The sequence below is a fragment of the Anas platyrhynchos genome, chromosome 1, assembly GCF_047663525.1.
Source record: "Anas platyrhynchos isolate ZD024472 breed Pekin duck chromosome 1, IASCAAS_PekinDuck_T2T, whole genome shotgun sequence".
In the NCBI taxonomy this organism is placed as follows: domain Eukaryota; kingdom Metazoa; phylum Chordata; class Aves; order Anseriformes; family Anatidae; genus Anas; species Anas platyrhynchos.
In genome coordinates this window covers 60,373,538-60,387,798 of record NC_092587.1, presented here as the reverse complement: position 1 = coordinate 60,387,798, position 14,261 = coordinate 60,373,538, and the positions used below count along the sequence as shown (strand labels likewise).

Sequence of the window (14,261 nt, the reverse complement as noted above, 5' to 3'; positions counted from 1 at the left end):
TAAAAGCACTAGGAAAGACATTGTAAGTTACAGATTGATAATAGCCTACTAACTCTACTGTTAGCTATGTCCTGGAGATAAATTGCTTGAGAAATAAAACAAGAGCTGTGTGTATGTTCTGTACATTGTGACTAAATTACCCCTTGGTGTAAATTTCTTTGAAATGATGGCACTTAATCTGCTGGCTGACACATATTACTCTGTTAGCTTTGCCATTAACATCAATGAGATGTGTACTGGGAGAGCCACTTCAGATTACCTTTGCCTTCTTTCCCTGAGAAGTTCAGGGAAATTTGTCCCAGGGAGATTTGACCTCAGCACATGTGTTATTTTTCACAGTCCGTGCACACTTTCCACTACCATTACGAATTCTCATCTCATAGCAGGATTTGCTGATAATTATCCTCTTCAGTAAAGTGGCTATTAGAGAGAAATCTCTCAACTCGGCGAGCTGCTAATATTGTACATTTGATTCTTGCATTTGTGCAACCGTTTTGGTGACTGCACTGCAGGCCACCTGTCATAAAAAAATCCTAGACTTCTGTATGAGGAGGGTGTAATCTGTCAGATAAAATCCCTTTAGATGTTAATGAGATCATTTTGGTTATTTCTCATTTGTGTTCCTGTGTTTAATACTGTGTAGCTTTGTGTAGAAAAGACCCACTGCTAAATTCATGTCCAAAGCTTCATCTCTCATATTATGGGATCTCATATTGTAGACGACATGGTATTTTTGATGAGTTCATACTGTAAATAAATGTTGCATTTATTTACCAGTTTGCACCACTACTGTTACCGAACTGAATTCTAAATGCTTTGACACGCTGGTGGCCCCTGTGTGAAAGGTGAAATATAAATCCCAAGTCTGTCATCAGGATTATTACCCTAAGCAGTTGTATGGTTCAGTGTTCACAACCGAAGCAAAACAAAGATAAGAATGTTTGCACTTGCATGTTTCAAGTTAGTGTTTTAATTGACTACTGTAAGATAGATCAAGTTGTGATGTAACAGCCTTTACGTGCTCTGAGATCGTTGTTCTGATGCGCCAGCTCTTCTTTGCAACCCATTAAAATATAGTTACCAATTTCGTGTTTCTCATAAAAGCGTTTTCAGCAAGAAAGCAACTTAAAACACCTGAGTGAGCGAATGCAGTGTGTGTTAGCAGCATTGCAGTGGGTGTGGCATGCAGTGACTGGACACGGGGCAGGTTTTTTTGCTTTAAACAGCCGTGTGCTGTCCCTGGGGGGGATCAGGGCCGTGCTGGCCATGTCTGCAAGAGCACAGCAGGGCAGCTGCTCCCCCAGCACGAGCATTGGGGAGCAGCGGTGGCTTCCAGCTCCTGAGCCTGTAGGGGCATTTCGTGTGCCAGCCCCGCTCCTCTGCCATTCCCAGCAGAGGATGGAGGCACCTTGCAGCTCCCACCCTGCGAGCTGATGTTTTTCTCCAGAAAACCTGGCTATCTGTGAAGGAAATACACGTCAGGGTGGACACACATTTGGGAAGCGGGGTCTGCTTCAAGCCCCCAGATGAGGCAGAGCTGGCTGGGTGACGGGAGAGATGTGTGGAAGCGTTCGCACTGTGCGCTGTGTCACACGGTGAATTTTTGGGGTGGCGTGTGTGGTGCCAGGAGGTGGACTGGGTGATCCCTGTGGGTTCCTTGCAGCTCGGGCTGCTCTGTGCCTCTCTGAGACTACCTGGGGGAGCTGAGGGGCCTGAAAACGCAGCACCGGGCTGCGGCAGGGCAAGGCCTAAACATCATTGGGAAAGACAGAGATGCTTTTAGCAACTATTTTAACTGGAGTGGGTGAAGCTCCTTCAGAGGAAACCGCCACATTGATCCCTGTTGGCAGCACCACAGCCTTCCACCCAGCCAGGGCCGGTGCCCAGCACCCCGCCCGCCTCAGCCTCAGCCCCCGCCCCCGCCGCCATTATAGGGGGGGTGCGGCCGGCAGGGGGCGCTGCGGCGCGGGAAGGCGGGAGGAGGGCGGGGGGCTGAGGGGGCGTGGCTTAACGGGGGGGTGCGAGTGGGCGTGGCCGCGGCCGCGCGGGTTCCCGTGGCGACGGGTGGTCGCGCCGTGACGTCAGGGTGTTTCCCGGTGACGCCGGGGCGGGCGCAGGCGCCGGGCGGGCGCTCGGCGGCGGCAGCGGCGGCAGCGACAGCAGCGGCGGCGGCGACTGCGGGTGACGTCACGGGCCCGGGCGTGCCGCGCCGCCGGGAGCTGCCCCGGGATCCCCGCGCTGCGCCCCCCTCCCCCTTCCCCCCCTCCCCTCCCCTCCCGTCCCGCTCCGGGTCCCGGCTGGGCCCGTCCCGGCGGCGCCCGCCCCGCCCCCGCCCCCGCCCCCCCCGGCGCGGGCAGCCAAGATGGCGGCGCTGAGCGGCGGCGGCGCTGAGGGGGCCGCGCTCTTCAACGGCGACGCCGACCCCGAGCCCCCCGCGGCCGCGGCCGCTGCCCTCGCCGCCTGCTACGGCGCGGGGGGAGGCGGGGACCCGGCCATCCCCGAGGAGGTGAGGACATAAGGGGGGGACAGGGAACGGGGGGGGGGGCGGCTCTCATCGCATCGCCTCACGGGGCTGGTGCGGCTCTGCATGGGGGTGAATTGCCATAAAAACCCCAAAATCATGCAAATCCCCGTGGAATGGTTTCACCGACCGGCGTGTTTTGTGGCCCTGTGGTATCAGCACGGCTGAGGGGGTCAGCAGACGGCAGGGGAGGGGAGGGGAGAGCAGAGAGCTGTGGCAGGAGACGGGGGTTGTTCAGAGCAGCCCTCATGCCAAAGGAGGTGGCACCTCCAAAATGTTTCAGCGTGGGTTGGCAGGTTTGACCCCAAATGCTAAATTACATGCTGCAGGGTTTTGTCCTCCTGCTTTTCTTTCCCTTGAATATCTTATGGCCCTGCGTGAGAGGAAGAGCAGCAGCCTGGTACCTGGCACGCCCGCTGGCCGAGAGGCTGCCCCGTCCCAGCCATGGGTCCATACACACGTGGTTAAGGAGCCTGTGGCCTTTGCTGTGTTATCTACAAGTTGGAAATAATGAAACACGCGGGTCTAAGGCAGAGCCGGTGCTAAAATTTCTGCTTTTTGAAGCGGTTTTGTTCTCCAGTCAACTCGTTCTTCCTTAAGTCATAGGTAATTAACTTTTGTTTATGGCTTAAGCACTCGTATTACGTCAGCTAAAAGTAGTTTTGATAAAACTCAAGACCAAAAAATTGCTGATAAGGTTAAAATAGAAGCCGTCCTTAATACAAAAACAAGCCGACATAAACTCTAATGCAAATTTGAGGTAACTTAAGTCAGAAGAATACTGAGGTGCACATAACTGACTCATGGCTCTAATAGAAGTGCCAGTTTTAGTGTTTTGTTTTGTTTCTTCAAGAGAACGTAAGCCTGGGCTTTAGGAGTAACCTTGCTGTGGGAGTGCATCAAGGAGCGTAACTTGGCTTATTTGGAGGGGATGCCAGGACAGGTTTTAGTTCCACGGCCGTTCAGGAAATGCCCTCCTGGCCTCTGGGAGGAAAGCCTCACGTTCTGCACTGAGCCTCTCGTTTTAAGAGGCGGGTAACCAAGAAGAGTCTTTGACAGCTCTTGAAGTAAGCGGACACAAACTCGTCAGCTGAAGTCCTCTGGTAAAGGAGGTGTTATGTATCAAGATCATAATCAAGTGTTGGTTGAAACTACAGCAGCATTATTTACCGACTCAAGGCTCGGGGCTTTGCAAAACAAGTTGACGCCGTATCGTTCAAATCATGGCCAACTTGTAGTCGAACAATGAATGTAGTGCTTCAGAAGTTGCCTTTTCTATCCTGAGAGCTGGTACTAAAAATCTTCAAATAACAAAGTCATTACATAAGAGTATAATAATTGCTAAAGCAATTTTTTTCAACATTATGATTGAAGATTAGGAAGAACGCTTGCGTGTGCGCTTATACAAACAGAACACTTGGGAAATAAATCCTTATGCCACCAAAAAGTACCTGAAAAGAGTAGGGGCAAGTGAATCCAGGAGGAAATTTTCTCTTCCCCTCATCATCCTGCTTCTGGTATTAGGAGGCCTGCGATGAGTGCTGGCATCCAGAGGCTTGGAGGCTGGCCTTTGGCAACCCCATGATGAGTTGTCAGGACTAGAGACTGTCTGGATGGAAGGTTTTCAGAGTGTTGTGGGGTTGCTGATGTAGTAAAGTGCGTGAGACAGCCGGGAGGAGAGGCTCTGATCTTGTTGCTAGAGATTATTTACACCAATATTAAATAATTCAAATGGGATTTTCTGTACTTGGAGCTTTGTGCCCTCAAGTGCTCTTTGGAAGGCAAAAATGACTGGAAGCTGTGAACCGAGCCCCTGAGCTGATCTCTTCCTAGGTGGCAATGCTGGAGTTGATCCTGCATAAATACTAGTTATATATTTAGAAACCTTAATCTTGCAAAACATTTTTAAGAAGAAGGAAAAAAAAAATAGAATGAAAAGATGCCTCTGAACTTAAATAACTGGTAGGATCTCATAAAGTAGCGTTGGTATGATAAGAAAAGTCGGCGTTAATTTTTGTTGCAGTAGCACTTGGGGAATCTATCATGCAGGGAATTAGAATAACTTTTAATACGATTCACTGAAGAGTTGACAATTAAATGTGCAGCTTCTTTGGAAAGTTGGAAAGAGAAGCATTTTTTACTTTGTTGCTTTTGAAATTCAACATGAAATGTATTCCCAAAATTGCAATTAAGTTTCATTGCACTTGTGTTCAGTGACTGAGCTAAGTTTACAGTCAGGATTGCCATCCCATTTAACTGTGAGGACAAGTTATGCTTCGGCTGGAGATGAAGCATCTCATGGCCAGTGTTCTGCAGGAGCGTATCTCAAAAGATAGCACAAGAGTTATGTTTTGCACAGCAGCAGAAAGGCCTTTGCTGAGCACTTGGTCGGTCTTCGGGCTGCAGCTTCAAGCAGTACGTGGTCCACCTGGGGAGGGTCTAGAGAAAAGGAACGAGAGGTTAGATCAGACCTTTGAGGAAAGACTGAAAAAATTGAGGTCGTTTAAAAAAAGAAATGGAAATTGTCGAAGATGCCAAGAAGAGAACAAATAACTTGTTCTCTGGGTTGATGGTCATGAGTGCTGGGTGTAGTGATTTTAAATGGTAGCAGGAGATTGTTTCAGGTTACTATCAGTCCTTTTCCTTTATGACTAGGGATAGTGAAGCAGGAAAGTAGACTTAAATTATCTGAAAAATGCCTCCACGGACAAACATATGTCAGGAATGATGGGGGAGAGTTGAGCTGGCTGTAGAAAAGACAGTGATTTTGATAACCTCTTGTCTTTTTCTCCTTAGGCTTAAAGGACTTGAGTTTAGTGGGGGTGTTTTAAAAAAAAAAAATCTGCTTATGCTGTTTTACCCAAAAGGCAATGGGATTAACAGCTGTGTTCTGTAGTAGCTCTTTTGATTACACAAAACTTGCTTAATAGACCGCTAGGGCCTGAAAAGTTCGGCTGTCTCAGGGGATTTGCCTTCAGCCTGTGTGGATACCCATAGCTCGGATACAAGGCGCTTGGTGCCGAGTTCTGTTGTGAATTGATGTTGGTGCTTCAGCTGCTAGTGCTATTTCTACTTGTACTTTGTTGTAGTTGTTAAAGATGCCTTATTTTTAAAGCTGTTCTAATAATATCTTTCTTGACACTTGTTTTAGCTAGGAAAGGCAATTCTTTTGTTGCATGCAGTTAAAAGTACCGTAGAGGAGATGTGGTTTTTGGGTTTTGTTTTTTCTTTTTTTTTAATGGAGATATCTCTTAATAACAAAAAATCCTTAAAGCTCCAGTATTCTACTTAGCTTTATTTCGTAACAAATCTATAGTTTAGTTTTATTAATTGCTGTACCTGTAGGAAACGTGAAATTCACCCTAAAATCCTTCATGCACAAAAGAGGAAATAGGATCTTATTTGTACTTGGGAAAGAAATAAAAGGAGGCTTCGAATTAGCATGAAGCTGATAACCATCTTCCTGCCGAGCCTGGTGCAGAAGCTGCAGGTTTCACAGTTTTTTGGAGACGCTTCTCTGCCGAGCGCGCCTTGCCTGCAGTACGTTTCAGTTTGAGCAACCCCCTTTTGAAGGGCAGCGCAGCAGGAATGCCCCGTCATAACCGTAGTGGCAGATGATTAATGCTGCTCCCGTCGCTGCAATCGCGCTGAAGCTGATCAAAGGGTGCCCCGCCACCCAGAGGGGCCACTTGTGCCATTTCGGGTACCTGCACCCGGGTGCGCGGCCAGATCCACGCCAGCTGAGTGCCGCTGAGGTCCTCTCCCAGGCTGATTCAGCTCACTAATGCTGAAGAAAATTGTGTCGCTTTTGGTAGGTTTTCTGCAAGGGTAGCGGACTGCATCTCCTCAGCAAGGCGGCTGGCGAGCTCCAAAGCTTGTGTGCAGTAGGTGGCAAGAAGAATGTGGTTAGGGAGAGCAGTGCTAGCGTTTGACACGCACATACACACCCTTCGTTTTTTTTCAGGTCACCACTGTCCTGCTAAACTCCACTGGTGTTCGTTTTTCTGGGGTATGTTTGACTGAGAGCTCTTGTGTGGCTGAAGCTTTCTTCGCTGGACTTGTCAGGCTCAGATCCTGACACGTTAGGTCTTTGTGGTCTTGAGTTTCCTGTGCTAGGCTGTAGCAATCGGGCCTGGTTTCTCTGGACAGCTTCTGAGTGCACCTTTCATGCCCTGAGCTGTGACTGCATGCCAGCGTGCCAGGGACGCCAGGGCCCTCTCTGGGCTTCTGGTACAGCAGGCGTTTCACCATGTGAGACTGCGGGGTACAACATCCAGTTTTCTGAGGTGTGAGATGGCTTTCACCATGTTCAGCTGTTCACATGTGTGTGTGTGCACAGCTCTGTCCTCATGGCAGGTACAGCACACCGCAGTGTACAACACGCGTCTTGCTCTGCTGCAGTTTCCCCCTACCAGTTGCTCCGGAGCTTTTGGGGCATGCAATGCAATCCTCTTAATCTGTTCTCCTGCACACAGCTTCTTTCTAAAATGATGAAATACGTATTTATGCAACTGATTTCCTCTCTGCGACCAGTTCTAAAGTTATACAAGGCTGCTTGAAGCAGAATTACGGGCCTTTTTCCTGTTCAAACACTTGCAGCAAGGAGCTGAACTTGTTACTCCGCCTTTCTAACTTTATTGTGGAAGGAGCAGCAGCAATGCCTTTCCTTATTCTGTTTGATGACAGTTTATGCTTGCAAAAAGAGGTGGAAAGGCTGAAGGTGTAGTTTTTAACCATTCCCGGTGTCTGTTCAGATGGGAGCTCTCAGGGAGTGGTGCTGCAGCTGTCATCCCACCTGGGGAATTCAGACCCATATAAACAGTAAGGATCCCAAACCAGAGCCTGTGCTCTTTCCAAAATGGGGTTTGTTGTGTAGTGCTCAGTACCAAGTGAGCTCTCCACCCTATCAGCACCACAGTCAGGAGGTGATAGGGGTGTCTGTGTGCATTTGTCCCTCTGAGCTTCTGACCAAGTGAAATATTTTTGTGATTCTCCCAATATACCTGCACAAAATGTAGTATGAAAGGGAGATGAAATTTCTGCTTGCAGGGTACCAGTTTCCTTTCAAAATCTCATGTCTGGGAGGCAATCGAGTTTGTTAGTGAACAAAATGTACTTACTGATTAAAACTGTGCTGCGTTATGAGGTTGCTAGGATTTTTTTTTCCCCTGCAAGAAGGGGAATACCGGCGGTAATATCTCACTGCTGTGCAGTGAGGCCTCTTAAGCAGTACGGTTATTAGTAAAGATGTTGTTAAATGTACTGCTAAGTGGTAAATACATCTCAAATGCAGTCACACTGTGTTTAGTCAACGTTTTCTGACCCTTTGGAGCTCAGGTTTGGTAACCCCTAACTTTTATTGTTCCTCTCAGATGAAGGGAATGCATCTTGAATGTAGATGTGTCTGAAGTGTGGGTAGCACACCTAGTTTCCTCCCTCTCTATTGCAAGTTACTTATTAATAATGCCTCAGAAGCACTAAAATCAACTTGAAATAAAACATTATCATGACTTTAAGAAGTTGGTAGCATCTAGGCGTTTGGAAAATCTGGGTGGTTGTATATTAACACCGCAGCCTTTGAAATGGTTTTGCAAATTTATTCATTAAATCTTAATAAGTCAAACGTTCTCTCTACTTTTAAGTAATGTAGATTTAAATGCACGTCTTAAGCATCATCTCAGGTAGCTTTCAGAAAGGACTTCTTTCAGTATTTTCATGTATTTTCTAGAATGCTGTTTGTTAGTGAGAATAAATTCTTGTGACTTTTCTGAAGCTTGTGCTGGTAGTTGAAAATTTTCCCAGTCCCCAGATTCAGTCATCACAGCTTATGGGCCTTGCAGCAGCCTTTATGTGACAAATAGTTCTCCAGTTTGATCGGTTCAGGTCTGACTGAACCAACCTACAAGGTCTTTCAGCGTTTTTTTTCCATTTGTCTCTGGAATAGATGGTTCTTTTCACCATCCTGCCGTGATGTGCGCTGTGCCTTGTTTTGATTAATTTATTTTTTTAAAAAGACCCTCCGAGCTCTTTGTACAATGAGTGGCAAGGAGCCAGTTCTGCCTTTTAAATTATTTCGTTTTCCACGGTGCTGTTAGAGGTAGTAGGCAGGCTGGTCTGCTGAGCTGAACAGAAATGCCATCTAGGAAAATGTGGTTTCTATGGCAGTTTCTATTTGTGACTGTTTGCCGAGATTGTGGGCAAATTACTTGTACCTGGCTTATTATGATTTATTTTTTTTTCTACTTTATAAAACACACTTGCCCTTTTGAGGGTTTGAAGATCTGTTTGTGATAAAAAATGAGATGCCTTAGTTGCTTTGTTGGATGACAGCTCCACTTAAACTAATAGGGTAGATTTGTGTTTGATGCTTATTATTGAAATACATTCGGATTATATAAGAATATATTTGGATTTCTACCCAGTTAGGAGAAAACACATGCACCATGTAGCAAAAGACTAGTGGTTGAATATTGTAAAGTGCACGGAAAATTATTTTCTGGATGGATAAGATGAACTTGTAAATAGGCGCTGTTTGTCTTCTCTGGGTAGTCTAATTAGTTGGGTGCTCTGGCAAGGAGCGAGCAGGAAGGTTGTGCAGTTCAGGGGGGACTGTTTTGTCACTTTAATTAATGTGACCCAGCCTGTGTCAGAGCTCTGCTCGACTCGCATTTGCTTCTTACATGCAATTATTGTAATTAGCTGGTTGGCTGCTTGCTTTCCATCGCTGATATGACTTGTCCTCAGTGTAACGTGCGTGGAGAAATAGCCTGATGTGTGCACAGCACCGGCTCCTTCTTAAGCTCACCACTGGATGGGATTAACACTCACTGACAGTCAACGGTAGTTACCTCTCAGGAGCAAAACTGTGTCCCTAGGTTAGGAAATCAGGATAAGGCTTTCCTCCTACCTCCCATTTTTTTAACCTTTGATAATCTAGGGAGGATTTTTTTTTAACTGGTAAGCGTAAATGCAATGAATTGTACCAAAACGTGATCTGGGTGTGATGCTCTTGGCTACTGAACCACTTCCAGAGTGAATAAACGGGGCTAACAGCAATGCAAGACAGAAGCCTTGAGGATTGTGGAATAGGAGACCTCGTTGGATCACAGAAAGCCGTGCAACGGCGGTTAGTGACTTCAGGACGGGTACAGACACCTCTTGTTTTTCACACTCTTGTGCTCTGCTGCGGTAGAAAGCTTTTGTTAACTTTCCTTTTCGTGCTGCTCGGAGGTGAATTCTACTTAGCAGCAAGCAGCAAAGATGGCAGGTGTTGGAAAAGTGGGGGCCTGCAAGCGAAGTGAAGCTGAACAGGAAGGCTGCTGCTTCCTGGGGGCCCAAAGCACCGACCTGTGGGCTGCAGAGAGGAAAGGTGGCTTTTTGCACCAGCTCCGGTGGTCACCGGGTCCTTGCCAAGCTCTTCTAGCACACTAGGCTGGCAGAAAACTAACCTCAACAGGGAGAAAAAATATTTTGAGCAGGGAAGGGGCGCGAGCAGTGCCCCTGTGCTTAGAGAGAAACTTCTTGGTTATCTTTCAAGACTCTATCAAACTTTATCCTTTACAATTTGTCACTGTATCTCAAAAATATTTTTAAATGCTCCCAATAAATAAGGAACACTTGAAGTCCAATTTCGTTTTGTTTAAGAGGAGGTAACCTGAACAGCAAAGGCTGACAGGTTGGAAAGCTGTTTATTCTGCTTTCAAAGGGGAGCTCAGCGATGAGCAATCCAATTTGCCTTGAGAATTAAATGAAGGAAAAGACAGATCGCTATCAGCTGCAACTGATGGATTGCAAGTAAATGAGAGATGCAAGGCTGTTAAGTACAAACGAAGTGGTTGTAGTACTAAGATGGTTGTGGGGTGAAAGTCTCCTGGTAAAGAAGCAAGTCTTTATCGAATACGTCTGTCTATTGCAGAAGAGTTACCCTGAAGTTCTCATTCGGACAGAATTTCTGCTGATAATTCTTCAGAGATGATAATCCAGATACTTGAGTATGAATGTGGTCAGATGTTCCCTAGTTTTTTGGGGTAGGGAGGGAATTGTTGGCTGTTTGGTTTTAATCTTTTTTTGCTCAACGTAAACAGTTTCACAACAAACATAGCTGAAAACCTGCATTATTACTGGTTACAGGGGGATAAGAATAAGCCTTCTCCTTCCTAAAAATGTTACCTGTCAAATGGAAAAAAAAATTTCATCTTGAAACCTTCTTAATATTTTACTAATTGCCGTGCTTGCAGCAGGTGCTGGCTGACCATACTTACTGTATTAGCTTACCTAGGTGTAATCAGACAGGGTGGGACAGAAAAATGCTGCAACTCTTCCTGGGCCCTTCACTTCTTGAACATGCTGTTGTACATCTTCACCAAGGCCATTCTTCGCCAGTGTAGAAAGATATGTTCAGAGACTTCAAACTTTTGTGGAAGAAGAGACTTCTGTCCCGTGGTTACAGCAATGCCTGTAGGTAGTAATGTCTGTGACTTGTTTACTGCACCATGAGGGTGAATTTTAACAGACTTGTTCTGAACTGTCTCGTTAGCCAACAAGGAAGACACAGTGTCAGAGTTGGTATCTCAAACAGGAGCTGCAATAAAATGGTTTGCCACCACGAATAAAAAGTTGGGGAAGATAAAGAAGCAAGGGCAGTCTCAATGTTGGCATTTATGTCACTTCTGTAAATTCTTATGTGGAACTCACTGCAAGCTGGTTTTCAGTTCAGTAGTTTTTCAGCTCTTAGTATTTTTCATGATACCTATTCTATTCTTAAAAAAAAAAAAAACTTACGCTGCTGAAAATACAATAAGCATAATGAGCTAACAGAGTAGGAGAAATGCAAAAATGAGCACAGTGGATGTGCAAATGGAGAGAAGCTTCTGCTGAGAGATGGAGCAAAGCTGAAGCCTGAAGGAAAGGACCATCCTTCCCACTCCATGTACCTGTCATATTCCAGTGTACGACACCGTAAAATGGGGAGAAAGCTTTGTAAGAGGCAGGAAGAGTGCTAACACCACTCTGGGTTGATGAGGGGAGAAAGTATCTTGAGTAAGATATCAAAATGTGAGAAAGCTTTAACGGTGATTTTTGGCAAAGACACGGGGAAGATGCAAGTTTTGCATCTTGATGTGCAAGCCCTGAGGTGGGGTGCTGAGTTCCTAACCCCAGCCATGTGTCCTCTCACCTCTTACACTCTGACACTTTGCTTTCAGGTTCGTGGAGGCGTTAGTTCAGCTAAGAATGAGCTCATACATGACGACTTTCTAAAGTCATGGACCAAACAATCAAATTCATTCTCGAAGAAGCAAGCCTGAAGGGGCTGATGAGAGTAGTATTGGATAGGTATCAACGATTTCATCTTCATTGTGAAAGAGTTTTCAAATCGATTCTTCAGTGACTTCACCTCATTTGTTCAATTGAAGTATTCTCCATCATCAGTACATGTGATGATCCAAATGCAGGACACACCGTGTCTGTGCAAGGAATGACTTCCTTTTCTTTACGGAACAGATTCAAACGTTCAGGTGTCTCCTACAAAGTGTGAATCACAGAGCTCACAGCTGGCATGTGCTGCAAGGCTTGGGTACTGGTGCCAGGTGCAAGAAGCATAAAAGACAGCGTGCTTTGTGCTGTCTCAGGCAGTGCATTTCTTGACAAGCAGCACGGGATGCAAAAACAACTTCATGGCTTATAGCCTCGCATGCTGCAGAGCCAGTCTTCACTGAATAAAATGGATTTGGCCTCCTACTCCATCTGACTTGCCTCTGGCTTGAAATAGGTCATCATCTTTTCATTACGTTGCAAGGGAGTGCTTATTTGCAAAATTAATGCATGGTTATCCACAATGGGCAGATAGGAGTTGATATATTCCAGAATATCTGGAATATCTCCAGTCTTCTGTCTGTCTGTATCCATTTTAGCCTGTGTCAGCTTCTTTCCGTCAGCAGCACTAAAAGAAGAATCAAATCTAATCTCTTGTGATAAAGAATAACCTTAACCTAATGCTACCAGATAAGGCGGAAAAATTTATTTGAGGCTTTTTAGGAAAAAAATAAGGTTATCCCAGATATAAAGGAGTCATTACTTTTTTTTTTTTTTTTTTTTGTGGAACTACGATGAAACGCTGTCTCAAATGACCATGCTGCTTCCCATGGAAAGTGGCTGGACTTGCTTGTGGGCAATGCTGCAATCGTTGCAGGTGGACTTGAGAACGCATCAATATTTCTAGCAACTGTCTCTTAGGCTGGCATTGTTTTTTGCACTTCTGTGAGATATTTGGCAGTAATTTTCTCGCAGAAATCCCTTTATCCACATTTTATTTATGCTTTCACTAGAATGAGAAGAAAACTGGAGAAGCCTGCTGGTCAGTACGGAAGACCAGCCCTCTTTTTTGTTGTTATGAGCATGTTTATGAGCACTCCACTACCCCCAGTGAAATTCCACACCTGTACGATGTGCGTGATGGGGATGTGGTGTTGTGAGACTATCCATGCCCAAGGTCTTTAAAGCTGGGCTGGTGCACAGGATGCAAACGTGGGTGAGGTGAGTTACCAGAACATGCAGGTTTGAGAGGAAAAAAGGCAGGCTGGGACTGCTGGCTGTGCACGTGCAGCACGTACAGCGTCGTTCTTGTGAGGAGGAAGCTCCGGGCGCTGTGGTGTGCAGAAGCAGGCCTTTTCAGGTCACACGAGGTAACTTGCACAGAGCACCACTTCTGAACTCCAATTAGGAAAAGGCTTACATCCCTTCAATTAAATTGCAGTAGTCATAGATCCTGCATAATAGGATGCTCTATACTTTCACAGGGGTCGAGTATCAAGGGGAATCAGCTACCTAGGTAAGGGATGCTCAGGACCACAAGCGACCCTATTTAACTCTTTTTGCTGATAGGAAACAGCAGAAGGTAGCTTCATGGAAGTAGTAAGAGCTGCTACTTAAGAGGAACTGTGAGGCTTGGATGCTTGCCATGTCGTGTTCTGGTGCATACTTGATTAAGGAGAGAGTATGCTAGTCAATACTGGATTTGTGAGAGTTTTTTTCAGCTTGTCAGAAGACTTTTGATGAATATGGCACACGAAATAGGTTTTCCATTTCTGTGAGCAACAAGTAATGACTCAGTGCTGTGGTTGACGTTGATAAATTTCCTTCTGCCTTCAGTGTACTTTTAACTGTGTGAGTAGCCTTTCTAAGGTAATAGAAATCCATGCAAAGTTTCCCTGCAAGATGCTCTTACTTTAGTGCTCAGGTGTACAGAAAGTAATTCAGGGCATCGTTTCCAGCCGCTCTGGGCCATGCTGGCTTCCACTAGATTTAACTGCGGCTTCTTCAGGTAGAGAAATTTTTGCCGTAATCCAGCAGCTGGCAGTAAGTCTCAAATTTGTTTTTTTTTTTTTTTTTCATTAGTCATTGAGTTTTTGCTCTTGTCATGGTATTAATATAACCAGAAGATTTCTGTCCTCTGAACTGTTCAAGGCTGTTTTTAGATGTTGTTGCTGCCACCTTCTAAGTAACGTGCTTCTGCTGTGCGTGTTGCTGCTTTACTTCTTTAAAAGAAAGCAAGGTTGCTGACATGGACACAAAATAGGAAATAATCTCTGAGCAATGAAGTTGCTTCTAATCAATCTTCAAAAAAGTATTCAAAAAACCTCATCCAACAGGTTACTTTGTCGGGGAAGCACCTTCCCTCCCCACCGTTGGCAGGCATTTAAGGTGTAGTAAGTTGTTGATGCTGGTTAAAGTGTAGTAAATG

General features: G+C 45.7%; 1 protein-coding gene across 2 annotated transcripts in view; it reads left to right on the top strand.

Annotated features, from left to right (window-relative positions):
- The first annotated feature begins 2,082 nt into the window (after window positions 1–2,082).
- BRAF (B-Raf proto-oncogene, serine/threonine kinase) overlaps window positions 2,083–14,261 on the top strand; it is an 82,337-nt gene continuing 70,158 nt past the window's right edge. The window contains exon 1 of one of the 2 annotated variants that reach the window (XM_072038935.1): window positions 2,083–2,506. In XM_072038935.1, the coding sequence (XP_071895036.1) occupies window positions 2,363–2,506 (144 nt within the window). In that variant the 5' untranslated portion in view covers window positions 2,083–2,362. The remainder of the gene's footprint in view (window positions 2,507–14,261) is intronic. The other variant, XM_027446729.3, reaches the window with a different exon arrangement.